We start from the raw sequence: 26848 nt of genomic DNA on the forward strand, positions 1-26848 counted from the left end.
ATAAGCACACACACTACAACCCCCCCCACACACACACTCACACACTCTGTGACCCATACACACACACAATCCCACCCACTCTGTGATCCAGGGCATCTGGACAAGTAGTCCCCCCTCCCATCACACACACACTGCACTCGCACACTATGACCTGGTACATTCCAGGTTCAGTGTCAACCCCCCAAGCCACCCACCCCCATTTCAACCTAGGTCAACCACCCCACACACACTCCCCCACCCACCCTGTGACCCAGTCTGGTGCATCTGGCCCCTCCATCCAGCCCCTATCAGGGCCCAGAGAGAACCAGACCAGGGAGAGGTGGCACCGACCGGCCGGCCCGGCTCCCCTCCGCTCCACAGACCCAGGTGGTTCTCATTACGCCAGCCCATTCTTGGCCCGCTCAGAAATTACACAGCTGGTTTCAAGGAACTCGACACGAATTGTGGGAGTGAGCGAGAGAGGGAGAAAAAAATCTAAGCTGACTGGTTCAAGGAGAGAGAGAAAGAGAGAGAGAGAGAGAGAGAGAGAGAGAGAGAGAGAGAGAGAGAGAGAGAGAGAGAGAGAGAGAGAGAGAGAGAGAGAGAGGGGGAGAGGGAGAGAGAGAGAGAGAGAGAGACCCTAAGGAAAGTAAATTAGGGCATGATCATACTCTTTTTAGAAGGAGAACACTGTAACAATGCTGAACTACGCCTACAGTCAGCCCTGGGGAGGGCTGGTCAATATAATGTTTCTGTTGCTTGGTGCCGGTAGCATTGTCTTAGAAAGGCCTTAGTGAAGGATACAGAACTAATTGCTGAAAGCACTCGTTTGCACTGAAATATGCCCCCCAAATCTGTAACTGACGACAGAACACAGACACCTTACACACCAGTTGTCAGAGAACTGCTTTTGTGTGTCTGTGTGTGCGTTCAAGTGGTGGGGGGTGGTCCAAAGGCTGTTCTGTATTTGGAGTCCGCTGTAACGCTGTATATTATTGTTCTTTATACAACGGGTGGGTCTAATCCTGAATGCTGATTGGTTAAAACCACATTCCAGCCGGTGTCTATTCCACAAGTTACCACTGGCTAAATCTATGACGTTAAAATGCCTATTTATTCTGTTCCATTTGACTGCGCAATCCACTGTCTCATCAGCCCAGCCAGGCACTTTATAAACTTGATCTCCACTATAAAAAGCATCTAGCATCGGAGAGACAAACAGCAAGGTTTATACAAATCTCCTCTGTGGAAAACTAAATGTTAGTCTAAAAGAAATGTGAGATACAGAACAAAAAGACTGAACGACTGGGTCGCATCTCTGGCAACCGAACCAATAGAACAAACGACCAGCTGGCTTGGGTAGCAACCCTAGATTTGTGTCGGGACTATTTCTTGTGGAAGGATGAAATAGTATGAAGAAATTAATCAAAATAACGTTTTTAATGAAAATATGTAAATCATTATTTGAATATGTTGGTAACCCATTGAATAAAAGTGATAATGCCCTCGAAGCCGGTGTTTTGAGGATATATTGGCACGGTTTGCCGGCCCAAGACACTAACAACACCCGTGCCAATATATCCTCCAAACACCGGCTTCTCTGGCATTATCACTTAAATGGAGACTGCTGGGTAACGAGGTGTGTGTGTTTGGGTGTGGGTGTGCATGTGTTTGTGTGTGTATGTGTGTTTGTGTGTGAGTGAGGGGAGGGGTATTCTGTGACATAACAGTACAAACACAATAGGACTGACCTTCAAGACCGTCTTGCTTTAATGTGTTGAACATTACCACCCCATTCGCTGTTTCAAAACCACTAGGAATGACATTACATTTCATGCATTTTTTTTTTTTTTCGTTTTTAAACGGTACAGTATTATGTGAAAGACTTAAGACACAGAACACCCCCACACTGTGAGTTTTATATTTGTACTGAAACATACAGTACACGTGTGTTTCCTGTTTCTCCTTGGAAGGACAGTGAAAGATGGAGGAAAATACAGAATAAGCAAAGGGATGAGAAATAAAGAAGTAGGGTTATGTGCTTGGGATGTTTCCCTATACGTCTGCACTAATTTCTTTAATGAAACCCATTATTCTACCACTTGATCAGACCATTTTGCCGAATCAGAGTTACTCTGTGAGACAAAGGCCCAGGAGTTAGTCTGTGAGACAAAGGCCCAGGAGTTAGTCTGTGAGACAAATGCCCAGGAGTTAGTCTGTGAGACAAATGCCCAGGAGTTAGTCTGTGAGACAAATGCCCAGGAGTTAGTCTGTGAGACAAATGCCCAGGAGTTAGTCTGTGAGACAAAGGCCCATGAGTTAGTCTGTGAGACAAAGGCCCATGAGTTAGTCTGTGAGACAAAGGCCCAGGAGTTAGTCTGTGAGACACAGGCCCCAAATATTCCCCAAATTGTGATGCACCCCACCACTAATAGCTACAGCGCTGGGCTGATTCAGTGCATAGTTGCCTTGCCCCTGGGCTAAAACAAAGAACCCTCTGAATATCAAACAGGTACAATCACTACCAGCTTTGTAATTTAGCATTTGCGGGCGAGGATACCGTTTTGGTTACTACCCAAGCTCTAGTCGAAATATGTGTGCTTTTCAATTTAGATCCAAACTGCGGAAGAAAAACGACTTGAGAGTAGAGAAAAAAATGCAAATGTGGCCCATAAAATGCTCAGATTAGAAGCAAATGCCAAATGGGGTTTTTGGTATAAGTGTTTATCGTAGCGTCAGCGCAAGAATGGGTGTATCAATGACTCAGGCATCTGTGTGTTCTTGTTGTGTATCCAATCGGTGTTGTTTGCATGTAGTGGTGCGTATGACTCCACAAATTACATCTTTGATCTCCTGCAATCCCTGTTGTAGATTCATTTTTATTTCTGAACCACGTTCACTGTCTATCTTCCTTGGAAAACCATGACAATCCATGGCAGATTAGAATCACCCACACAGTGCCCTGTGGCCTTTGGGTAAATCTCAATTATATTTTTTCCTTGATTCCTCTCCTCACCTTCTCCTCCTCCCCTCTGACCTCCTCCAATGTGTTTTGAGAAGTAGGCGAGGAGAGAGGACACGAGGAATCAAATAAATACTATTGACATTCACCCTATGCCACTTGATTGAAGACACACCAGTACTCAGTGGTTAGCTTTCCCCAGCTGTGGCAGAACGGCTTGGGCATGAAAGCATCTGGTTCGGAGGCTGGCTATACCAAGGAGGCAGAGGAAATAACACTTCATATTTATTCCTTTGGCCAGTTAAAAAGAGCCATGCACCCAAACCCAACGTGTTACTAAGTGTGTTCTAGGTTCTATCTATTATTAATACAAGCTACAGTTTTAGAATGTTTGTGCACCTCAAGTCTCATAGGCCGACTTCTGTTATACTTACATTACTCCTGACAGGACATGAGGGCCGTGATCCCAGAGAAAACTATTCTGGTCAATTATAATGGCATGATATAAATCCAAAATGAAAGACTGCTGGAGTGACTATTGTGCACTTTGGCATCTCCCTCTCTTTTCTCTCTTTCTGTCCTCCCTTTCTTTTCTGTCCTTTACCCGAGAGACATCTGTTGTTGTTTTGCTCGCCGACTGCCTTCTTTAGTGTTATTAAAACAGTAGAGAGAGAGAGTGAAAGAGAGAAAGAGAGAGACCAAAACATTGTTACTGCTGGTGTAAGTTGAAAGTGTTTCTGAGGGTACTAAGATGTTGGGCCAGGGCATTGTGGGTTTTGTGGTTCCGGAGACATGCTTGAAGCAGTTGCTGTTGTTTATACTAGTGACTTTATCTTGGTGGGTCCACAGCACCGGGCTGCAGCCCATACTCTAACTACATTCATTATCACATTGAAAATACACAGCATTATAGAAACATGTCACACTGTCTTTCAAGTCTTGTCCATGTAAAAGTGTGTGTTTGATCATTTACAGTATGTGACGATATGACTTGGGAGAACTAATCAAAAGTATTGTCTGGTTATGCTACTGATCAGGGTTACCATTCCAGAGAATGCTGTACCAGTAAAAGTTGATTTTTTACATGTAACCAACTGCCAAGACGCAGAGGGGGGTGATTGTAATTAAAGAGGGAATGAAAGTAATGGAGGAGTTTAATTCTGTAATATCCTCTGTGCTATTGCTGACTGCTGCTATTCTCTGATTATCAGAATCCCTTCCAAAAGTATTTGCTTGCCTATTCAATAATATAATATGCCCCATTCTGGTGATTTCTCTCTCTCTCTCAGCTCTACATGGGGAATGGCATGTCAATAGATTGTGGCTGGATTGTTCTCAGATTGTCAAGAGCATCGCACAACTGTGTAAGAAATAATACTCTATCCCCCCGTCCTTCCCTCCCTCCACCAGTCTGTTTGGCATCTCGTCGGTGGTACAGACTGACTGTTCCTACACCTGGATGTTCCGGGTCAACCCGGCGCTGGCCTGGCACCACTATGTCAACCCCATCATGCTGCTGGTGCTCTACTACACCCTGGCCACGCTCATACGCTTTTGGCTCCAGGACCCCACAGACACGGTGAGTTAATATTATTGTAACACAGTGCCCATTTTGGGGCAGGGCTCCAGTGGTATATGGTGTGTTAACTTTGCGGTAACACTGACACGATTTTGGTTCAGGGCCCTGTGGTACACTGTGCGCTCCCCTACAGAATCCACACTGCACCAAAATGGCGGCGGTCTAACTGCATAGGATCTCCTGTAACACCACCACCATTTTGGTGCAGTGTAGCTGTGTTGAACTGTATTTTCTAATTGAAAGGGCTGTTTCAATTTGTGGTTGAAAACATGGGCGTATCCATATTTACTAAATGAGTCACTCTATGCTTCACACTAAATTGACACAGAGGAAACATTCTTCCTCTCATCCACAGTTCTTGGAAATGGTTGGATCTTACGAAAACCCACAGATTTACAAGGACATTTGTAGATTTCCTAATCCCCACATTTATCGTAACGTACATGTTGAAAAAAAATGTTTTCTACTGTTTAACAGGTGCCTGATCAGGGCGAAGGGGGGGATCTGGGTGAAGGGGAGGAGCCTATGGTCGATAACATCACTCCCAAAGCAGAGAAGAGGAGAGAGCTGTGGAGGATGACTCACTACACAGATGACAGAAATGTACACAAACATCCTGACTATGTACTGCAGTAATATTACACACACCTGTACTGCAGTAATATTACACACACCTTTACTGTAGTAATATTACACAGACCTGTACTGTAGTGTACTGTATTCCTTTATGGCCCTGCAATGTCCATGTGCAAGGTGTTGTGTGTGCCAATACTGTCACTGGTCATGTGTTTGTAAGCAAACATTGAGTATCATATGAAGGCAGTCTTAATTTTATATTTGTTTTTTTTCCAAGCTTTCCACCCAAGATGGATACAGCACATCTGAGGTTAGTATGCTATTCCTTTCTATATGTTGTAACTTGCAACATGACCTAGTTTTGAGAATGTTTTAGTTGCTTGGAAATCAGACGTCACTTAGCCAACAAATATCATTTAAATAAAAGCTATTGGACAAGCAAAAACATTGATGATAACGCATTCATAAACTTACTAACGCTATTTTGAATCTCCCCGCTAAGGGCGTTTTTCTACCCCAGGTGTTGATAGTAACCTCCAACGGGCCTCGTCCGGACTATGTCCCCACCAACGGGCCTCTGGGACTGGACCTGTACTCCACACCGCAGTACAAACCAGGCCAACCAGACCTGGGTTAGTATCACCCACATACCGAGAATAAAACCACATAGGTTGGCATTTATTGTCATGAATTTTGCCCTGGAGGCAGCAATGCAGAGTGGTGTGGTGGAAATTCGAATCAAGTGAGAGAGACTTTGTCATTTCTTCAAACAATCATCTTTATTTAATATCGATTCATTACTGCAATAATGGAGCTGGTCAACGAACCCCCGTAGATGATTAGTTGAGAGCCCAACAAACAGGAAATGCTGACGTCTTATATAGTGGACCTAAAAATGCTTAGTCATGGCTGGTTCCACCCCTCCACGTCAGCTCGGAAGAAAACAAGCTACCCTGTTTTCTTCTTATGGCTATGTGCATCGGTTAATAGCGCACAAACAAGTGATAACGTTAGTTCTGTTACTCCTCTCCGTTCAAGACAGCCTCTGTTCACCTCACATCTCCACACAGCTGTGCCCTTGGAAGATAGTAAAAGACAGGATGAACTGAAATACTGTGGTCACTCTCAGAGGCTCTTTCTCTTGACCGTGTGACCATGTTGAACAGAAGCAAAGATGAGGGGAGACAATACAGGTCTATTCTGTTAATAAAACTATCTCTAAACTCGAGTCACACCATGTACTTCACGATACACCCAGACCAGCTGCAGGGAGCAGAGAGTGGAACCATCCATTTACAGAAAACACAGCATTAGTAGAACAGAAATGCCTTACTATTGTTAAGAATATAATTGTTGACTATTAATATTAAACAAATCAGGTAAATACATTATTTTTTCTCTCACAGTGATCACTAGCTGGCACAGCCACAAAGTCATCAAATCTGTCCATATCCTTAACCCTAACCTTAACCACACTGCTAACCCTAATGCCTAACCCTAAACCTTAAATGAATACCAAAAATATAAATAAAACAAATTCACATTTTGACTTTGCAGCTGGCTCATCTAGCGGAATTCGCTCAGTTCTGCCTACAAACGTCAACCTTCCACACCCACACAACTCATGCTGGAGAACAGCAACACTGGACAATAGGAAAATCACAAGGAGTGTGAAAAAGAGGGGGATTTGCTTCTCAAGGCTGACAGCAGTTATTAGATGATGATTCACATCCGGTTCTCAAGATGCTAACAGCTCTCTCCCTCCTTCCTTCCTTCCCTCCTTCCCGCCTTCCCTCTCTCCTTCCCTCTTTCCCTCTCTCCTTCCCTCCCCCTCCCTCCCTCCTTCCCTCCCACCTTCCCTCCTTCCCTCTCTCCTTCCCTCCCTCCTTCCCTCCTTCCTTCCCTCCCTCCCTCCTTCCCTCCTTCTGGCGATGGCGATGGCACCAGAGGAGGAGGGGGGCGTGGCACGAGCAAACGCAGCGGTAACAACCTTCAGGTTCATCATGAAGCAAAGCTACATCTGTGCTCTCATCGCAATGATGGTGAGTCGTGTGTGTGTGTGTGTGTGTTGTGTCTGTCAGAGGAGCAAGGAACTTTTCAGTCCCAGATGACGGCGGGAGCTTCAGGATAAACACCTCCCGGTGGCCAATCTAGTCATTACTGGTGACAGCTCCAGCCAGCCCCTGTTGGCCCTAGGTAATGTGTACCATGTAGTTCCCAAGCTCCACTGATATAGGATTTCAGAGAGCAGTGGGGTGTAGTAGGGCTGGGGGGGGGTGCGCTCCTATTGTTTTACCTCATACACCAAGGAATAGATGTGTGTTCTCTCTCCATCGGTAGTTAGTTAGTGGAGCACTGCTGAGGTCCCTGGAAGGTTGAAAGGTGGTGGTGGGGGTGGATGTATAGAAGGATTCCCTCTCTCTTGAGAAACAACTCTGCACTGTGTTTTTCATATGTCTCAGATCACTTCATTTGATCTGCTGGTTAAAGGATATTCAGTAACCAATCTATGCCATTGGCTGATCTCACTAAAGTGGTTCCTTTAGTAACACCAGTGACACCAATGACATGTGATGCTTAACCTCACTATTATTCACAGTGTCAGTTCCTAATGTGAGTGGCTTGATGATCTAGCTTTCTTTCTTTCTTTCTTTCTCTCTCTCTCTCTCTCTCTCTCTCTCTCTCTCTCTCTCTCTCTCTCTCTCTCTCTCTCTCTCTCTCTCTCTCTCTCTCTCTCCTCCCTCCCCATCTCCCCCTCCCTCCCTCCCTCCCTCCCCAGGCGTGGAGTATCACCTACGTTAGTTGGCTGACCTTTGTGTTCCTCATCTGGTCGTGCACGCTGTGGATGGTGCGCGACCGACGCAAGTACGCCATGATCACTTCCCCCTTCATGGTGTTCTATGGGAACCTGTTGATCATCCTACAGTACATCTGGAGCTTTGAGATCCTCCACCCCGTGCCTGGGCTCTTCTTAAAGAAAGAGGTGCCCTTCCGGGAACTGGGTTCCAAGATGCTGTGCCTGCTGAGTTTCTGGCTGCTGCTGAGACAGGCATTGACAGAGAGGAAGGAGAGCCAGATAGAAGAAGAGGTGCTATCGGACATCAGGGTCATCCAAGCCCACAAGAAGGGTGAGACGGCCCCTGAGTCTGTTAGTCAGTTAGGCAGTCTGTCAATCAGTTAGTCAGTCTGTCAGTCAGTCAGTCCGTCTGTCCGTTTATCAGTCAGTCAGTCTGCCCGTCTGTCTGAGAGTTCCTGTTGAGTGTATGTACAGTTCTAGATAAAGGCATGTAATGCCAACTTTCACATACATCTCCAATTGGCATAAATTCATGATATAAACATTTTAGTCATTTAGCAGACGCTCTTATCCAGAGCGACTTACAGTTAGTGAGTGCATACATTTTCATACTGGCCCCCCGAGGGAAACGAACCCACAACCCTGGCGTTGCAAGCACCATGCTCTACCAACTGAGCTACAGGGGACCTGTATAAACAAAATATAAGCATGTGTCTTGAATTAGGATTCTGCTCTATGTGAATAACCTCACAGGTGTCAAGAAAGACATTAATCATTAAAAAAAGTTTAACAAAATGGAAAACATTCAATTTAGCCATAGCTGTGTTAGCTTATCCCTCTGTTGTTGATGTTGTTGTTGTCGTCCTCGTGGCTGTTGTCGTTGTTTCAGCTCTTCCCTCCCCTGTGTTTCCTATAGTGAAGGAGGAGGAGGTGGATGAGAGCGGTGGCCACAGGGAGATGATGCAGGTGCTGGGCAACACGTTCATGGCCATGTTGAACAAGTACTGGATCTACATCTGCGCCGGCATGTTCTTCTTCGTCAGCTTCGAGGGACGCATTGTCATGTACAAGATCATCTACATGATGCTCCTCCTCTTCTGTGTGGCCTGCTACCAGGTACTGTTACTGTAGGCTTACGGTACCTTCCTCTCTGGCTGGCTGTGTGCAGGTTTTTGATCTAGTCTCATAGGACTTTTCCTTTGGTTCTGTACTACCGGGGAAACTAAATCAAGTGCACTCCACATACACCATTTCTGTACATCTGGAGTGTCTATGAAAAATAAAACTACACATACTAAAAATTGTGAATGGTCATTTGAACGTATGTGTAGGTTTGTAATAGCCTACCTCTCTGGTCATCAGGTGCACTATGAGTGGTGGAGGAGGATGCTGAAGTACTTCTGGATGTCTGTGGTGGTCTACACCATGCTGGTCCTCATCCTGGTCTACACCTTCCAATTTGACTCCTCCATCTACGTCTGGTCCAACATGACCGGCATGAGCAAAGACAAGTGAGTACAGAGAGAGAGAGAGAATGTGTGTGCGTGTGTGTGTGTGTATTTGTGTGTGTGCTTGGCTGTATGCACAAATACACACCTGTTCGTGAATGTGTGGGTGTATGTGTCTTTACCACCATTCCGTGTCAACCGCCCTCCTCCCCCTGTCTCTCCCTCCTCCCCCCCGTCTCTCCCTCCTCCTCCCTGTCTCTCCCTCCTCCACCCGTCTCTCCCTCCTCCTCCCTGTCTCTCCCTCCTCCACCTGTCTCTCCCTCCTCCACCTGTCTCTCCCTCATCCCATCCACCTGTCTCTCCCTCCTCCCTGGCTCTCCCTCCTCCCTGGCTCTCCCTCCTCCCTGTCTCTCCCTCCTCCCCCTGTCTCTCCCTCCTCCCTGTCTCTCCCTCCTCCCCTGTCTCTCCCTCCTCCCCTGTCTCTCCCTCCTCCCCTGTCTCTCCCTCCTCCCCTCTCCCTCCTCCCCCTGTCTCTCCCTCCTCCCTGTCTCTCCCTCCTCCCCCTGTCTCTCCCTCCTCCCTGTCTCTCCCTCCTCCTCCCGTCTCTCCTTCCTCCCCCGGCTCTCCCTCCTCCCTGTCTCTCCCTCCTCCCTGTCTCTCTCTCCGCCCTCTCTCTCCTTCCTCCCTGTCTCTCCCTCCTCCCTGTCTCTCTCTCCTCCCTGTCTCTCCCTCCTCCCTGTCTCTCTCTCCGCCCCGTCTCTCCCTCCTCCCTGTCTCTCCCTCCTCACTGTCTCTCCCTCCTCCTCCCGTCTCTCCCTGTGTAGACTGGAGGATCTGGGCCTGGAGAAGTTCTCTGTCCCGGCTCTGTTCATGAGGATCTTCATCCCCACCTCCTTCCTGTTGGTCTGCATCCTCCACCTGCACTACTTCCACCAGCGCTTCCTCCTGCTCACTGACATCAAGACGGTGGCCGACAAACAGAAGAGCACAATCACCAGGTGGGTCTCACACATATACTTACATAGACATAGCACCATTGTATCTGTCCCATTATGGTGTCTGTGAGAGCAAGGGCAGCGCTATTGAGGCCATCTCCATTTTGAAGTAGTCCATTTTCTTCTTCTACTACTTCTATGAGTTGGTAAACAAACTGAAAGGGTGCACACGGCCATCTAGAGTGTATTGTTTGAACAGGTATGAAGCCAATGTTGCCGATTTACACCTGCAGTTATGGAATGTTTCCTCACGAGTATAATCCATTGGCTGATCCCTCCTGATGACCTGGATGGAATTATGTGATCCTTCCTTAACCCATAGGAAGTCCCACCCAGTTGACTGCTTGAAAATGGTGAAAGTCCTCAGTGGCGCTGCCCATGCTATAACAGGCTTTTGGGCACTAGAGTCCTCTATCTATCTCTATGGTGTGGGAATGTGGGTCAGGAAAGTAAGATTTGACTCTCTGGCAGTGTCCATGGAATTGACCACTAAGTCTCGCAGGATTCAAAATTATTTGACAAAGTGTCACTCCACTCCATGATCAATCAACTCAACAGGTATTACCAAGCTCTAATTCAATCAATATTAGTGCTATTGTTCTTCAACAAATGTGTCATATTTGAAGCAAACCTGATACGAGTGAATTCTGACATAATGGTTGCCTTGACAAGCTATACAATGTATGGTTGTTTTCAATATCATATACACTTAAAGTGATTGTCGCAGTTGCCTTTTACCTATACAACTTCTCATGATACTTCAATCAAATCAATCAGCAGATGTCACAAAGTGCTATACAGAAACCCAACCTAAAACCCAAACAGCAAGCAATGCAGATGTAGAAGCACTGTGGCTAGGAAAAACTCCCTAGGAAGGCAGAAACCTAGGAAGAAACCTAGAGAGGAACCAGGCTCTGAGGGGTGGCCAGTCCCCTTCTGGCTGTTCCGGGTGGAGATTATAACAGTACATGGCCATTAAGGTCAGATTTTTCTCCAAGATGTTCAAACATTCATAGATGACCAGCAGGGTCAAATAATAATCACAGTGGTTGTAGAGGTTGCAACAGGTCAGTACATCAGGAATAAATGTCACTTGGCTTTTAATAGCCGGGCATTTAGAGGTTGAAATAGCAGGTGCGGTAGAGAGAGAGAGTTGAAAACAGCAGGCCTGGTACAAGGTAGCATGTCCGGTGAACAGGTCAGGGTTCCATAGCTACAGGCAGAAGAGTTGAAACTGGAGCAGCAGCACGACTAGGTGGACTGGGGACAGCAAGGAGTCATCAGGCCAGGTAGTCCTGAGGCATGGTCCTAAGGCTCAGGTCCTCCGGGAGGGGAGGGAGAGAGAGATAATTAGAGGGAGCATACTTAAATTCACACAGGACACCGGATAAGACAGGAGAATAACACCAGATACAACAGACTGACCCTAGCTCCCCGGCACATAGACTATTGCAGCATAGTTACTGGAGGCTGAGACGGGGGGTCGGGAGACACTGTGGCCCCGTCCGACGATACCCCCGGACAGGGCCAACCAGGCAGGATATAACCCCACCCACTTTGCCAAAGCACAGCCCCCACACCACCAGAGGGATATCAACTGACCACCAACCTACTACCCTGAGACAAGGCTGAGTATAGCCCACAAAGATCTCCTCCACTGCACGAGCCCGAGGGGGCGACAAACCGGACAGGAAGATCACGTCAGTGACTCAACCCACTCATGTGACGCACCCCTCCTAGGGACGGCATGGAAAGCACCAGTAAGCCAGTGACTCAGCCCCCGTAGTAGGGTCAGAGGCCGAGAATCCCAATAGTGAGATGGGAACCGGCCAGGCAGAGACAGCAAGGGCGGTTGTCGCTCCAGTGCCTTTCCGTTCACCTTCGCACCCCTGGGCCAGACAATACTCAATCATAGGACCTACTGAAGAGAGGGGAGGAGGGAGAGACGGGGGGAGGAGGGAGAGACAGGGAGGAGGGAGAGACGGGGGGGGGGGAGACAGGGAGGAGGGAGAGACGGGGGGGAGGAGGGAGAGACAGGGAGGAGGGAGAGACAGGGGGAGGAGGGAGAGACAGGGGGAGGAGGGAGAGACAGGAGGAGGAGGGAGAGACGGGAGAAGGAGGGAGCGACAGGGAGGAGGGAGAGACAGAGAGGAGGAGGGAGAGACGGGAGGACGAGGGAGAGACAGGGAGGAGGGAGAGACAGGGGGAGGAGGTTGAGACCGAGTCTGCGTCTCTTACATGGATAGGCAGACCATTCCATAAAAAGTGAGCTCTATAGGAGAAAGCCCTGCCTCCAGCTGTTTGCTTAGAAATTCTAGGGACAATAAGGAGGCGTACATCTTGTGACCGAAGCGTATGTGTAGGTATGTACAGCAGGACCAAATCGGAGAGATAGGTAGGAGCAAGCCCATGTAATGCTTTGTAGGTTAGCAGTAAAACCTTGAAATCCGCCCTAGTCTTAACAGAGAGGCTAGCACTGGAGTAATATGATCACATTTTTGTGTTCTAGTCAAGATTCTAGCAGCCGTGTTTAGCACTAACTGAAGTTTATTTAGTGCTTTATCCGGGTAGCCGGAGAGTAGAGCATTGCAGTAGTCTAATCTAGAAGTGACAAAAGCATGGATTGGCTTTTCTGCATAATTTTTGGACAAAAAGTTTCTGATTCTTGCAATGTTACGAAGATGGAATAAAGCTGTCCTTGACATATTCTTGATATGTTCGTCAAAAGAGAGATCAGGGTCCAGAGTAACGTCAAGGTCTTTCACAGTTTTTAGACGACTGTACAACCATCAAGATTAATTGTCAGATCCAACAGAAGATCTCTTTGTTTCTTGGGACCTAGAACTAGCATCTGTGTTTTGTCTGAGTTCAAAAGTAAAACATTTGCCGCCATCCACTTCCTTATGTCTGAAACACAGGCTTCCAGGGTAGGCAATTTTGGGGCTTCACCATGTTTCATCAAAATGTACAGCTGTGTGTCGTCCGCATAGCAATGAAAGTTAACATTGTATTTCCGAATGACATCACCAAGAGGTAAAATATATAGTGAAAACAATAGTGGTCCTAAAACGGAACCTTGAGGAACACCAAAACTTACAATTGAGTTGTCAGAGGTCAAACCATCCACAGAGACGAACTGCTATCTTTGCGACAGATAATATCTAAACCAGACAAGAACTTGTCCGTGTAGACCAATTAAGGTTTCCAATCTCTCCAAAATAATGTGGTGATCGATGGTGTCAAAAGCAGCACTAAGGTCTAGGAGCACGAGGACAGATGCAGAGCCTTGGTCTGACTCCATTAAAATGTCATTTACCACCTTCACGAGTGCAGTCTCAGTGCTACGATGGGGTCTAAAACCAGACTGAAGCGTTTTGTATACATTATTTGTCTTCAGGAAGGCAGTGAGTTGCTGCACAACAGCTTTTTCTAAAAATGTTGAGTGGAATGGGAGATTCGATATTGGCCGATATCTTTTTACATTTTCTGGGTCAAGGTTTGGCTTTTTCAAGAGAGGCTTTATTACTGCCACTTTTAGTGAGTTTGGTACACATCCAGTGGATAGGGAGACATTTATTATGTTCAACATAGGAGGGCCAAGCACAGGAAGTAGCTCTTTCAGTAGTTTAGTCGGAATAGGGTCCAGTATGCAGCTTGAAGTTTTAGAGGCCATGACTATTTTCATGAATGTGTCAAGAGATATAGGATTAAAAAACTTGAGTGTCTCCATTGATCCTAGGTCCTGGCAGTTTTGTGCAGACTCAAGACAGCTGAGCTTTGGAGAAATACGCAGATTCAAAGAGGAGTCCGTAATTTGCTTTCTTTTCGTTGAAGAAGTTCATGAATTCATCACTGCTGAAGTGAAAGGCATCCTCTCTTGGGGAATGCTGCTTTTTAGTTAGCTTTGCGACAGTATCAAATAGACATTTTGGATTGTTCTTATTCTCCTCAATTAGGTTGGAAAAATTGGATGATCGAGCAGCAGTGAGGACTCTTCGATATTGCATTGTACTTTCTTTCCAAGCTAGTAGGAAGACTTCCAGTTTGGTGGAGGGCCATTTCCTTTCCAATTTTCTGGAAGCTCGCTTCAGGGCTCGAGTATTTTCTGTATACTAGGGAGCTAGTTTCTTGTGACAAATGTTTTTTGTTTTTAGGGGTGTGACTGCATCTAGGGTATTACGCAATGTTACATTTAAATCCTCAGTTAGGTCGTTAACTGATTTTTGTACTCTGACGTCCTTGAGTAGGTGGAGGGAGTCTGGAAGGGCATCTAGGAATCTTTGGGTTGTCCGAGAATTTATAGCACGGCTTTTGATGATCCTTGGTTGGGGTCTGAGCAGATTATTTGTTGCGATTGCAAACGTAATAAGATGGTGGTCCGATAGTCCATGATTATGAGGAAAAACATTTAGATCCACAATATTTATTCCATGGGACAAAACTAGATCCAGTGTATGACTGTGGCAATGAGTAGGTCCGGAGACATGTTGGACAAAACCCACTGAGTCGATGATGGCTCCGAAAGCCTTTTGATGTAGGTCTGTGGACTTTTCCATGTGAATATTAAGTCACCAAAAATGTGAATATTATCTACTATGACTACAAGGTCCGATAGGAATTCAGGGAACTCAGTGAGGAACTCTGTATATGGCCCAGGAGGCCTGTAAACAGTAGCTATAAAAAGTGATTGAGTAGGCTGCATAGATTTCATGACTAGAAACTCAAAAGACGAAAACGCAGTCATTTTTGGGGGAGTAAATTTAAATTTGCTATCTTAAATGTTAGCAACACCTCACTAGTGTAACCAGGAGGAGAGGCCTCATTTAACACAGTAAATTAATCAGGCTTAAGCCATGTTTCAGTCAGGCCAATCACATCAAGATTATGATCAGTGATTTGTTCATTGACAATAACTGCCTTGGAAGTGAGGAATCTAACATTAAGTAGCCCTATTTCGAGATGTGAGATATAACAATCTCTTTCAATAATGACAGGAATGGAGGAGGTCTTTATTCCAGTGATTGCTAAGGCGAACACCTCCATGTTTAGTTTTGCTCAACCTAGATCGAGGCACAGACACGTTCTCAATGGGGATAGCTGAGCTGACAACACTGACTGTGCTAGTGGCAGACTCCACTAAGCTGGCAGGCTGGCTAAAAGCCTGCTGCCTGGCCTGCACCCTATCTCATTGTGGAGCTAGAGGAGTTAGAACCCTGTCTATGTTTGATAGATAAGATGAGAGCACCCCTCCAGCTAGGATGGAGTCCGTCACTCCTCAGCAGGCCAGGCTTGGTCCTGTTTGTGGGTGAGTCCCAGAAAGAGGGCCAATTATCTACAAATTATATATTTTGGGAGGGGCAGAAAACAGTTTTCAACCAGCGATTGAGTTGTGAGACTCTGCTGTAGAGCTCATCACTCTCCCTAACTGGGAGGGGGCCAGAGACAATTACTCGATGCCGACACAACTTCCTAGCTAATTTACACGCTGAAGCTATGTTGCTCTTGGTGACCTCTGACTGTTTCATCCTAACATCGTTGGTGCCGATGTGGATAACAATATCCATATACTCTCTATACTCGCCAGTTCTTTCCTTAGCCAGCACCATCTTCAGATTAGCCTTTACGTCGGTAGCCCTGCCCCCTGGTAAACAGTGTATGATCGCTGGATGATTCTTTTTAAGTCTAATATTGCGGGTAATGGAGTTGCCAATGACTAGGGTTTTCAATTTGTCAGAGCTAATGGTGGGAGGCTTCGGTGGCTCAGACCCCGTAACGGGTGGAGGAGAGACCTGAGAAGGCTCGGCCTCTGACTCCGACTCGTCGCTTAATGGGGAGAACCGGTTGAAAGTTTCTGTCGGCTGAATGAGCGACACCGGTTGAGCATGCCCGACAGCATTTCTTTCCAGAAGCCTTGAGAAAATTGTCCGGCTGCGGGGACTGTGCGAGGGGATTTATACTACTATCTGTACTTACTGGTAGCACAGACGCTGTTTCATCCTTTCCTACACTTAAATTGCCCTTGCCTAACGATTTACAAATCACACACAAAAAATCACAGCAATACTATATCACTGTATCAGCAATTTTGCCTGGATGGTATTGGGCTCTAGTAGCCTCTAATTGAATTAAAACTGTCCACACTTTCTTTCAAGGGTCTCTTTTAATTGATGTGTGAAATCTACCATGGCTATCCATTCTCCATGCCCCTACTGGCTGGAAGTTTAACTGTAATGCCCCCTCTCTTTATCTGCTCGTGTTCAATCCTTTACTCGTTGCCTGTTGTACCTTTAGCTTTAGGGCACCTGTTTTAGCTTTAGCTAACTTGTTGTTGTCATTCAAGGCAACAATTATTGTGTTTATCTTGCACGCACATGCGTACACAAGCACACACACACAAACACACACAAGCCCCCACCATGGAAAGCTAAGCAAAGCTGGCCTTACCCCTCAAAATATGTTGTCTTTCACCGTCTCTAAAATCAAAGAAAATCAAAGAAATCTCTCATTATTTCAATAGTGTTAGTTGTCCATAAGGGGTTCCAAGTACCAGGCTCTTACTGTGATCTCCTCCATGTCAATCAGTGTCTGAACAGTGTCGAGGGGAAACACCCCATAGTTCAGGACCACTAAGTGGTGCCTTACTGCCTCTAACATAAGCTGCTTGCCTGGGCAAGCCCTCTGTTTTACTATATATCCTCCCTGGTCTTTCACTCTGACCCATTTCCATCTAGTTCTAACATGGTGTCAAGTTAAAACACTAACTACACACCTCTGAACTGTGTTTTACGCAGATCACTGCACAAGGTGCAGTGCAAGTATGGGTGGAATGCAATGTAAGGGTTAATAACATCATAATGTCCTCACATGCTATTTTATTGAATCATATTTTGATTTGGGAGATTACGAGTGAATGGTAAATAAGCTCTCCATAAATTAGAATATATATTTTTAAAGGTACAGAACAGTACAGAACTAGTCACATATTATGAGAAGGAAGAGGCCATATGGACTGGATAGGTCTCTGTTGTTTACACCTGTCACTTTGAGACCAGTGGTCATGAAGGGAAGGAGACAGAACAAGTACTCTCTTGATAACTACAGGGACCCAGCCTGACAATGTCTCTCCCATAAAACTAGAATTAGAGGCTTTGTCCATTCTAGTAATTCTATTTATATTCTGGTCCTGTGCGGCTCAGTTGCTAGAGCATGGCAGATTGCAATGCCAATTATCCTGAGTTCGATTCCCACTAGGCACACCTAAACGGAAATGTATGGATGCTTTGGATAAACATTTCTGCTAAATATATATATATATATATATATATATATATATATATATATATATATATTATTGTTATATTCTATTCTCCACTCCCAGGCTGGTGCACCTAGACGGCAGTCTGGCAGATATCTCTCTGATCAAACCCTCCCTCACTGTGACCACCAAAGAGGAGGAGGCTGGGGAGAAGATGCAGCTGGAAGAGGAGGATGACAAAGAGAAGGAGGAGAATAGAAGGGAGGAGGAGAGGAGGAGGTATGAAGAACCACTGGAGCACTGCAGCAAGGCGGAGAACTACCCCTGCCCCCCTAAAGCACAACCAGAGTCTCCAGTCGACGAGATGTCAGGTACAGACAGACAGACTCACACAGACATGCACATGCCACACGTGATAACAAATAAACCTTTTATGAAAATCACAAAATGTTGGATCAGTTTGCAAGCACCTTCATTCATCCAATCATAGTTTATATATCTCATATAGAAGCCGTCATCTGGAATAATTGATCACCTGGAATAATTTGATAAGTAAACATTGTACGTTAGCGGGGGTAACCTATAAAACAATTGATAGGTTCTGATTGTGACATATCCCACTAGGTTAGTCTTTATGAATAATTGACCAAGTACATAGACTTTGTATTTTGGTGGAGTGTAATAAAATAATTGATTGGATGTGATTGTGACATATCCTGATACGCTAGGGCTTTATTGGAGTGACGGTGAATCAGGCACGAATTGAGAGGAAGGCAGTAAACAGATGGGAATGAAAGTGTCTAGACTTGTTTGAACAAACAGGCTTGGCAGAGCCATGCTCCTCTAGTATGTATCATTCTATTATGGTACCCTGAATACACCTCTTTCTCAGAGGTATTTTCTCACTGTCCTTTATGCAGTAGCCCAAGGCTAAGTAGCTAGCCATAGTAAGTATAGAGAATTTTGGTTGTTGAACTCCGATACAGTAGTTAGGCTACATGTGATCCAATTCTCTAGTAGTCTTTTCCCGGTGAATGGTGTGTTCATTTGATGCTGGCTAATTTCATTTAGCTTTGATTGTCTAGTGAGTGAGAATAATTATTCCTCTGTTTGAATGTGTGTTTAGTTTAGTTTATTAGGATCCCCATAAGCTACTACACATGCAGCAGCTACTCTTCCGGGGGTCAACATAAAACGTACAAATACATGACAAAGTACAGAACAGTAATAGACAAGAACAACATAAGATTATATATATATTTTTTTAATTTAATGTAATAAGTTATATTTAGGACAGACACCAAGAGACAACAAAAATACTATTTACACACTATTAATATACTGTATATATATATAAAGTCTGAAGTTTACATACACTTAGGTTGGAGTGATTAAAACTCGTTTTTCAACCACTCCACACATTTCTTGTTAACAAACTATCGTTTTGGCAAGTCGTTAGGACATCTACTTTGTGCATGACACAAGTAATTTTTCCAACAATTGTTTACAGACAGATTATTTCACTTTCAATTCACTGTATCACAATTCCAGTGGGTCAAAAGTTTACATACACTAAGTTAACTGACTAGCTTGGAAAATTCCAGAAAATGATGTCATGGCTTTAGAAGCTTCTGATAGGCTAATCGACATCATTTGCCGGGACGGCAGGTAGCTTAGTGGTTAAGAGCGTTGTGCCAGTAACCGAAAGGTCGCTGGTTCTAATCCCCGAGCCGACTAGGTTAAAAATCTGTTGATGTGCCCTTGAGCAAGGCACTTAACCCTAATTGCTCCTGTAAGTCGCTCTGGATAAGAGCGTCTGCTAAATGACGTAAATGTAAATTGGAGGTGTACCTGTGGATGTATTTCAAGGCCTACCTTCAAACTCAGTGCCTCTTTGCTTTACATCATGTGAAAATCAAAATAAATCAGCCAAGACCTCAGAAAAAAAATGGTAGACCTCCACAAGTCTGGTTCATCCTTGGGAGCAATTTCCAAACGCCTGAAGGTACCACGTTAATCTGTACAAACAATAGTATGCAAGCATAAACACCATGGGACCACGGAGCCGTCATACCGCTCAGGAAGGAGACGCATTCTGTCTCCTAGAGATGAACGTACTTTGGTGCAAAGTAAAAAATACATCCCAGAACAACAGCAAAGGACCTTGTGAAAATGCTGGAGGAAACCGGTACAAAGCTATCTATATCCAAAGAAAAACGAGTCCTATATCGACATAACCTGAAAGGCCGCTCAGCAAGGAAGAAGCCACTGCTCCAAAACCGCCATAAGAAAGCCAGACTATGGTTTGCAACTGCACATGGGGACAAAGACTGTACTTTTTGGAAATATCCTCTGGTCTGATGAAACAAAAATATAACTGTTTGGCCATAATGACCATCGTTATGTTTGGAGGAAAAAGGAGGTAACTTCCAAGCCGAAGAACACCATCCCAACCGTGAAACACGGGGGTGGCAGTATCATGCTGTGGGGGTGCTTTGCTGCTGGAGGGTCTGGTGCACTTCACAAAATAGATGGCATCATGAGGAAGGACAATTATGTGGATATATTGAAGCAACATCTCAAGACATCAGTCAGGAAGTTAAAGCTTGGTCGCAAATTGGTCTTCCAAATGGACAATGACCCCAAGCATACTTCCAAAGTTGTGGCAAAATGGCTTAAGGACAACAAAGTCAAGGTATTGGAGTGGCCATCACAAAGCCCTGACCTCAATCCTATAGAAAATGTGTGGGCAGAACTGAAAAAGTGTGTGCGAGCAAGGAGGCCTACAAACCTGACTCAGTTACACCAGCTCTGTCAGAAGTAATGGGCCAAAATTCACCCAACTTATTGTGGGAAGCTTGTGGAAGGCTACCCGAAACGTTTGACCCAAGTTAAACAATTTAAAGGCAATGCTACCCAATACTAATTGAGTGTATGTAAACTTCTGACCCACTGTGAATGTGATGAAATAAATAAAAGCTGAAATAAATAATTCTCTCTACTATTATTCTGACATTTCACGTTCTTAAAATAAAGTGGTGATCCTAACTGACCTAAGACAGGGAATTTTTACTAGGATTAAATGTCAGGAATTGTGAAAAACTGAGTTTAAATGTATTTGGCTAAGTTGTATGTATACTTCTGGCTTCAACTGTATATATACACTACTAGTCAAAAGTTTAGACACACCTACTTATTCAAGGGTTTTTCTTTATTTTTACTATTTTTTACATTGTAGAATAATAGTGAAGACATCAAAACTATGAAATAACACATATGGAATCATGTAGTAACCAAAAAAGTGTTAAACAAATCAAAATATATTTTAGATTTTAGATTCTTCAAAGTAGCCACCCTTTGCCTTGATGACAGCTTTGCACACTCTTGGCATTCTCTCAACCAGCTTCATGAGGTAGTCACCTGGAATGCATTTCAATTAACAGGTGTGCCTTGTTAAAAGTTAATTTGTAGAATTCTCCTTCTTAATACGTTTGAGCCAATCAGTTGTGTTGTGACAAGGTAGGGGTGGTATACAGAAGATAGCCCTATTTGGTAAAATACCAAGTCCATATTATGGCAAGAACAGCTCAAATAAGCAAAGAGAAATTATAGTCCATCATTACTTTAAGACATGAAGGTCAGTCAATCCGGAAGATTTCAAGAACTTTGAAAGTTTCTTCAAGTGCAGTCGCAAAAACCATCAAGCACTATGATGAAACTGGCTCTCACAGGAATGGAAGACACAGAGTTACAGGAATGGAAGACCCGGAGTTACCTCTGCTGCAGAGGTTAAGTTCATTAGAGTTACCAGCCTCAGAAATTGCAGCCCAAATAAATGCTTCACAGAGTTCAAGTCACAGACACATCTCAACATCAACTGTTCAGAGGGGACTGTGTGAATAAGGCCTTCCTGATCGAATTGCTGCAAAGAAACTCTTACTAAAGGACACCAATAAGAAGAAGAGACCTGCTTGGGCCAAGAAACACGAGCAATCGACATTAGACCAGTGGAAATGTGTCCTTTGGTCTGGAGTCCAAATTGGAGATTTTTGGTTCCAACCGGCGTGTCTTTGTGAGACGTGGTGTGGGTGAACGGATGATCTCTGCATGTGTAGTTCCCACCGTAAAGCATGGTGTTATGGTGTGGGGGTGCTTTGCTGGTGACACTGTCTGTGAGTTATTTAGATTTCAAGGCACACTTAACCAGCATGGCTACCACAGCATTCTGCAGTGATACACCATACCATCTGGTTTGGGCTTAGTAGGACTATCATTTGTTTTTCAACAGGACAATGACCCAACACACCTCCAGGCTGTGTAAGGGCTATTTGACCAAGAAGGAGAGTGATGGAGTGCTGCTTTAGATGACCTGGCCTCCACAATCCCCCGACCTCAACCCAATTGAGATGGTTTGGGATGAGTCGGGCGGCAGAGTAAAGGAAAAGCAGCCAACAAGTGCTCAGCATATGTGGGAACTCCTTCAAGACTGTTGGAAAAGCATTTCAGGTGAAGCTGGTTGAGAGAATGCCAAGAGTGTGCAAAGCTGTCAAGGCAAAGGGTGGATATTTGAAGAATCTCAAATATAAAATATATTTTGATTTGTTTAACACTTTTTTGGTTACTACATGATTATATATGTGTTATTTCATAGTTTTGATGTCTTCACTATTATTCTACAATGTAGAAAATAGTAAAAATAAAGAAAAACCCTTGAATGAGTAGGTGTGTCCAATCTTTTGACTGGTACTCATATATATATATAAATATATATATATATATATTCTTATATGTATTCTTATATATATATATATATATATATATATATATATATATATATATGTTCTTATATGTATTCTTATATATATTCTTAAGAGGAACGATATCAGTGAAATGCTTTCGATAAATGATTGGTATGGTCGTTGTCGTTTTCTGTTTATCGTCCAAGCTCTAGTTTGTTTGTGTGTGTGTGTCTGAACCCTGACGCTGTCTCAGAGTCTTGACAGAACAGTGCTTGGGCTGTTCAACATCTGTTTCCTGCTGAGTTTGAATATGTTAGAGGTGTTTGCGTGTGTGTGTGTGTGATGACTGAAATCCCCTCAGCCCAGTCACACATAGTCGAGGGGAGTAAATCGCACGTGGAAGTGACACAAGTTTGTCTGTCAGAGGTGTCTGTGTGATCTATCTCTGTCTGCTCCTGTTATGAAGGCACAGATCTCATCTTCCCTGTTGTTAGCTATCAGACAGTTGGATCTGAAATGGTTTGCTTTTGGTTGTGAAAAGGTTGTGAAGGGGGGTATTCCAAGGTTAGATGAGAGTATCACTTGTTTGTAAAGCATCACGTCAGACGGCACACTATACTGAATGTTGAGAACTGAATTATCTTTCGATGTTGTCCCCCATCCACCACCATTCAAATTGAACACCACCCCCTAGTGGTATTCTGGCTCACTGTCTGCAGCTCTGCACTTGGAACGGGATCTCCGTCTGTGTACTGTAGGCTAGTGAGATTTATGTCCCCATTTACAGAGTGATTTATCTAGGCCTTAATACTGCTTGACAATTGACTGTAAACAATCTCAGGTTAGCTCTTGAACAAAGAGTGTTTCAATTTCTACTATTAACGTGAAGTCCTCTCTCTATCTCTCTCTCTCTCTCTCTCGCTCTCTCACACACTCTCTCTCTCTCTGTGTCTCTCTATCTCTCTCTGTCTGTCTGTCTGTCTGTCTGTCTGTCTGTCTGTCTGTCTGTCTGTCTGTCTGTCTCTGTCTGTCTGTCTGTCTGTCTGTCTCTGTCTCTGTCTGTCTGTCTGTCTGTCTGTCTGTCTGTCTGTCTGTCTGTCTCTCTCTCTCTCTCCTCTGTCTCTGTCTCTGTCTCTGTCTCTGTCTCTGTCTCTGTCTCTGTCTCTGTCTCTGTCTCTGTCTCTGTCTCTGTCTCTCTGTGTGTGTGTGTGTCTTTCCCACTCTCCCTCCTCTCCCAGACCTGAGGAGTAAATGGTATCTGGTGGTGGACCGCCTCACGGTGCTCTTCCTCAAGTTCCTGCAGTACTTCCAGCAGCTGCAACTGACCGTCTGGTGGCTCCTGGAGCTCCACATCATCAAGATTGTCTCATCCTACATCATCTGGGTCTCCATCAAAGAGGTGAGCTGACCTATTCAGCTACTTTCTCACCAGGATTGCAATGAGAATACTAGCGTGAGATGCTAACAGTCCTCACAATCACTGATTGTTAATGGATTGTGTATGCACAGTCTCACCACTTTTCAGTTGATCTCTCTAAATGGTCTTTACATTGTAACGGACAACTCTCCTCCTCCATCAAAATAGGCTTCCAAAATCCAATGTATGGACAGTCCCACTGTATTTTCAGAACACATATTCCACCTTGAGAATGTTAAGGTGTCTCTTGACTGAATCTGTTCTCCAGGTGTCTCTGTTCAACTATGTGTTCCTGGTGAGTTGGGCGTTCGCCCTGCCCTTCAGTCAGTTCAGGCCCCTGGCCTCCAGCGTCTGTACCGTCTGGACCTGCGTCATCATCGTCTGCAAGATGCTCTACCAACTCACCTCTATAAACCCCTCTACATATTCTAAGAACTGCTCCATGGTGGGTAGAGGCCCAGGGAGTGTGGGTTAGTGGAAAGGGGGAGTGGGTGTGTGTGAGTTGGTGGAAAGGGGGAGTGGGTGTGTGTGTGTTGGTGGAAAGGGGGAGTGGGTGTGTGTGTGTTGGTGGAAAGGGGGAGTGGGGTGTGTGTGTGTGTTGGTGGAAAGGGGGAGTGGGTGTGTGTGCTGGTGGAAAGGGGGAGTGGTGTGTGTGCTGGTGGAAAGGGGGAGTGGGTGTGTGTGTGTTGGTGGAAAGGGGGAGTGGGTGTGTGTGTGTTGGTGGAAAGGGGGAGTGGGTGTGTGTGTGTTGGTGGAAAGGGGGAGTGGGTGTGTGTGTGCTGGTGGAAAGGGGGAGTGGGTGTGTGTGTGCTGGTGGAAAGGGGAGTGTGTGTGTGTGTGTGTGCTGGTGGAAAGGGGGAGTGGGTGTGTGTGTGCTGGTGGAAAGGGGGAGTGGGTGTGTGTGTGCTGGTGGAAAGGGGGAGGTGTGTGTGTGTGTGCTGGTGGAAAGGGGGAGTGGGTGTGTGTGTGTGCTGGTGGAAAGGGGGAGTGGGTGTGTGTGTGTGCTGGTGGAAAGGGGAGTGGGTGTGTGTGTGCTGGTGGAAAGGGGGAGTGGGTGTGTGTGTGCTGGTGGAAAGGGGTAGTGGGTGTGTGTGTGTGCTGGTGGAAAGGGGGAGTGGGTGTGTGTGTGCTGGTGGAAAGGGGAGTGGGTGTGTGTGTGCTGGTGGAAAGGGGAGTGTGTGTGTGTGCTGGTGGAAAGGGGGAGTGTGTGTGTGTGTGCTGGTGGAAAGGGGAGTGTGTGTGTGTGCTGGTGGAAAGGGGGAGTGGGTGTGTGTGTGCTGATGGAAAGGGGGAGTGGGTGTGTGTGTGTGCTGGTGGAAAGGGGGAGTGGGTGTGTGTGTGCTGGTGGAAAGGGGGAGTGGGTGTGTGTGTGCTGGTGGAAAGGGGGAGTGTGTGTGTGTGCTGGTGGAAAGGGGGAGTGTGTGTGTGTGTGCTGGTGGAAAGGGGGAGTGTGTGTGTGTGCTGGTGGAAAGGGGGAGTGGGTGTGTGTGTGCTGGTGGAAAGGGGGAGTGGGTGTGTGTGTGTGTGTGTGTGTGCTGGTGGAAAGGGGGAGTGGGTGTGTGGGTGTGTGTGTGTGCTGGTGGAAAGGGGGAGTGGGTGTGTGTGTGTGTTGGTGGAAAGGGGGAGTGTGTGTGTGCTGGTGGAAAGGGGGAGTGGGTGTGTGCTGGTGGAAAGGGGGAGTGGGTGTGTGTGTGTGTGTGTGTGTTGGTGGAAAGGGGGAGTGGGTGTGTGCTGGTGGAAAGGGGGAGTGGGTGTGTGTGTGTGTTGGTGGAAAGGGGGGTGGGTGTGTGTGTGTTGGTGGAAAGGGGGAGTGGGTGTGTGTGTGTTGGTGGAAAGGGGGAGTGGGTGTGTGTGTGTTGGTGGAAAGGGGGAGTGGGTGTGTGGGCGGTACAGTATGTTTAACTTCTCATCTTTCCTTTCCTCAATATTTATTTTCTCTCTCCTTTCTCTCACTCGCTCTGCTTTCTCTCTATCCCTCCTCTCTCTCTCTCTCTCTCTCTCTCTCTCTCTCTCTCTCTCTCTCTCTCTCTCTCTCTCTCTCTCTCTCTCTCTCTCTCTCTCTCTCTCTCTCTCTCTCTCTCTCTCTCTCTCCTCTCCTCCCTCCCTCTCTCTCTCTCTGCTCTGCTCTCTCTCTCTCTCTCTCTCTCTCTCTCTCTCTCTCTCTCTCTCTCTCTCTCTGTGTCTCTCCCTCTGTGTCTCTCCTCTTTGAGTGTCTCCTGTAGGGGGTCAGTCTGACCTAAAACAGTCATTATACTCTGCTGTGTTGTGCTAGCCTGTACTGCTTCCTCTCGTCTGTAGCCTCTGAACTACACGGATGCCCAGAGGAGTGAGATGGCCCACTCCCTGCTCTACAGCGCCCCTGTGGACCCAGCCAACTGGGTGGGCCTCCGCAAGTTCTCCCCCCTACTGGAGAACCTGAGGGTGAGTGGAGGAGCTGCACTGGGAAGCTGACTACACACACACACAGGCTCACATGGGCACATATGCAGCATGCACACACACACACACACACACACACACACACACACACACACACGCACATACACATACACATTCAGTATAGCCTGTCTCTCTCACATATACCTACAACTACTGTAATTGTGTTACATTATACACTAATATCATCTCCCTGTCATCCCCTCCAGTGTTCAAATGGCATTTAACTCTTGGTGGTATCCTGTAAACAGTTGGTTAGACCTATATTGGACCAATATGTTTATGGGGGTGCCAATGTTAATGTCATTGACACATACACTGTCATTTGAACCCTGTCCCCTTTATCTGTCCTATCTCCATCTCCATCCAGAACAACCTATTGATACTGGCCCTGCTGGCGTTCGAGGTGACCATCTACCGCCACCAGGACCTGTACCGCATGAGGAACAACCTCACCACCCCTGTCACCAGAACCGTCTTCCATGACATCACCCGCCAACACCTCGATGACGGCATCCTCAACTGTGCCAAGTACTTCATCAACTACTTCTTCTACAAGTTCGGCCTGGAGGTATGATGTCATGTCACTGTTGAGTTTGACTATGCAAATACCTTATCAGTTTTTGGACTATAGCAAAGTGTGCATGTTTTTTCCTTGTGCGATA

At 45.7% G+C, this 26848-nt stretch overlaps 1 protein-coding gene across 1 annotated transcript in view; it reads left to right on the forward strand.

The window, feature by feature from the left end:
• Positions 1 to 26848, forward strand: part of LOC121568676 (piezo-type mechanosensitive ion channel component 2) — a 184177-nt gene that overhangs the window by 124740 nt on the left and 32589 nt on the right. The window contains exons 8-21 of the mRNA XM_041879080.1: positions 4352 to 4520; positions 4998 to 5123; positions 5374 to 5406; positions 5599 to 5728; positions 7044 to 7138; positions 7876 to 8224; positions 8810 to 9009; positions 9256 to 9404; positions 10166 to 10339; positions 17715 to 17962; positions 23569 to 23729; positions 24016 to 24192; positions 26046 to 26168; positions 26554 to 26754. Of these exons, the coding sequence (XP_041735014.1) occupies positions 4352 to 4520; positions 4998 to 5123; positions 5374 to 5406; positions 5599 to 5728; positions 7044 to 7138; positions 7876 to 8224; positions 8810 to 9009; positions 9256 to 9404; positions 10166 to 10339; positions 17715 to 17962; positions 23569 to 23729; positions 24016 to 24192; positions 26046 to 26168; positions 26554 to 26754 (2335 nt within the window). The remainder of the gene's footprint in view (positions 1 to 4351; positions 4521 to 4997; positions 5124 to 5373; positions 5407 to 5598; positions 5729 to 7043; positions 7139 to 7875; positions 8225 to 8809; positions 9010 to 9255; positions 9405 to 10165; positions 10340 to 17714; positions 17963 to 23568; positions 23730 to 24015; positions 24193 to 26045; positions 26169 to 26553; positions 26755 to 26848) is intronic.

Source organism: Coregonus clupeaformis, chromosome 7 (assembly GCF_020615455.1).
Source record: "Coregonus clupeaformis isolate EN_2021a chromosome 7, ASM2061545v1, whole genome shotgun sequence".
Classification (NCBI taxonomy): domain Eukaryota; kingdom Metazoa; phylum Chordata; class Actinopteri; order Salmoniformes; family Salmonidae; genus Coregonus; species Coregonus clupeaformis.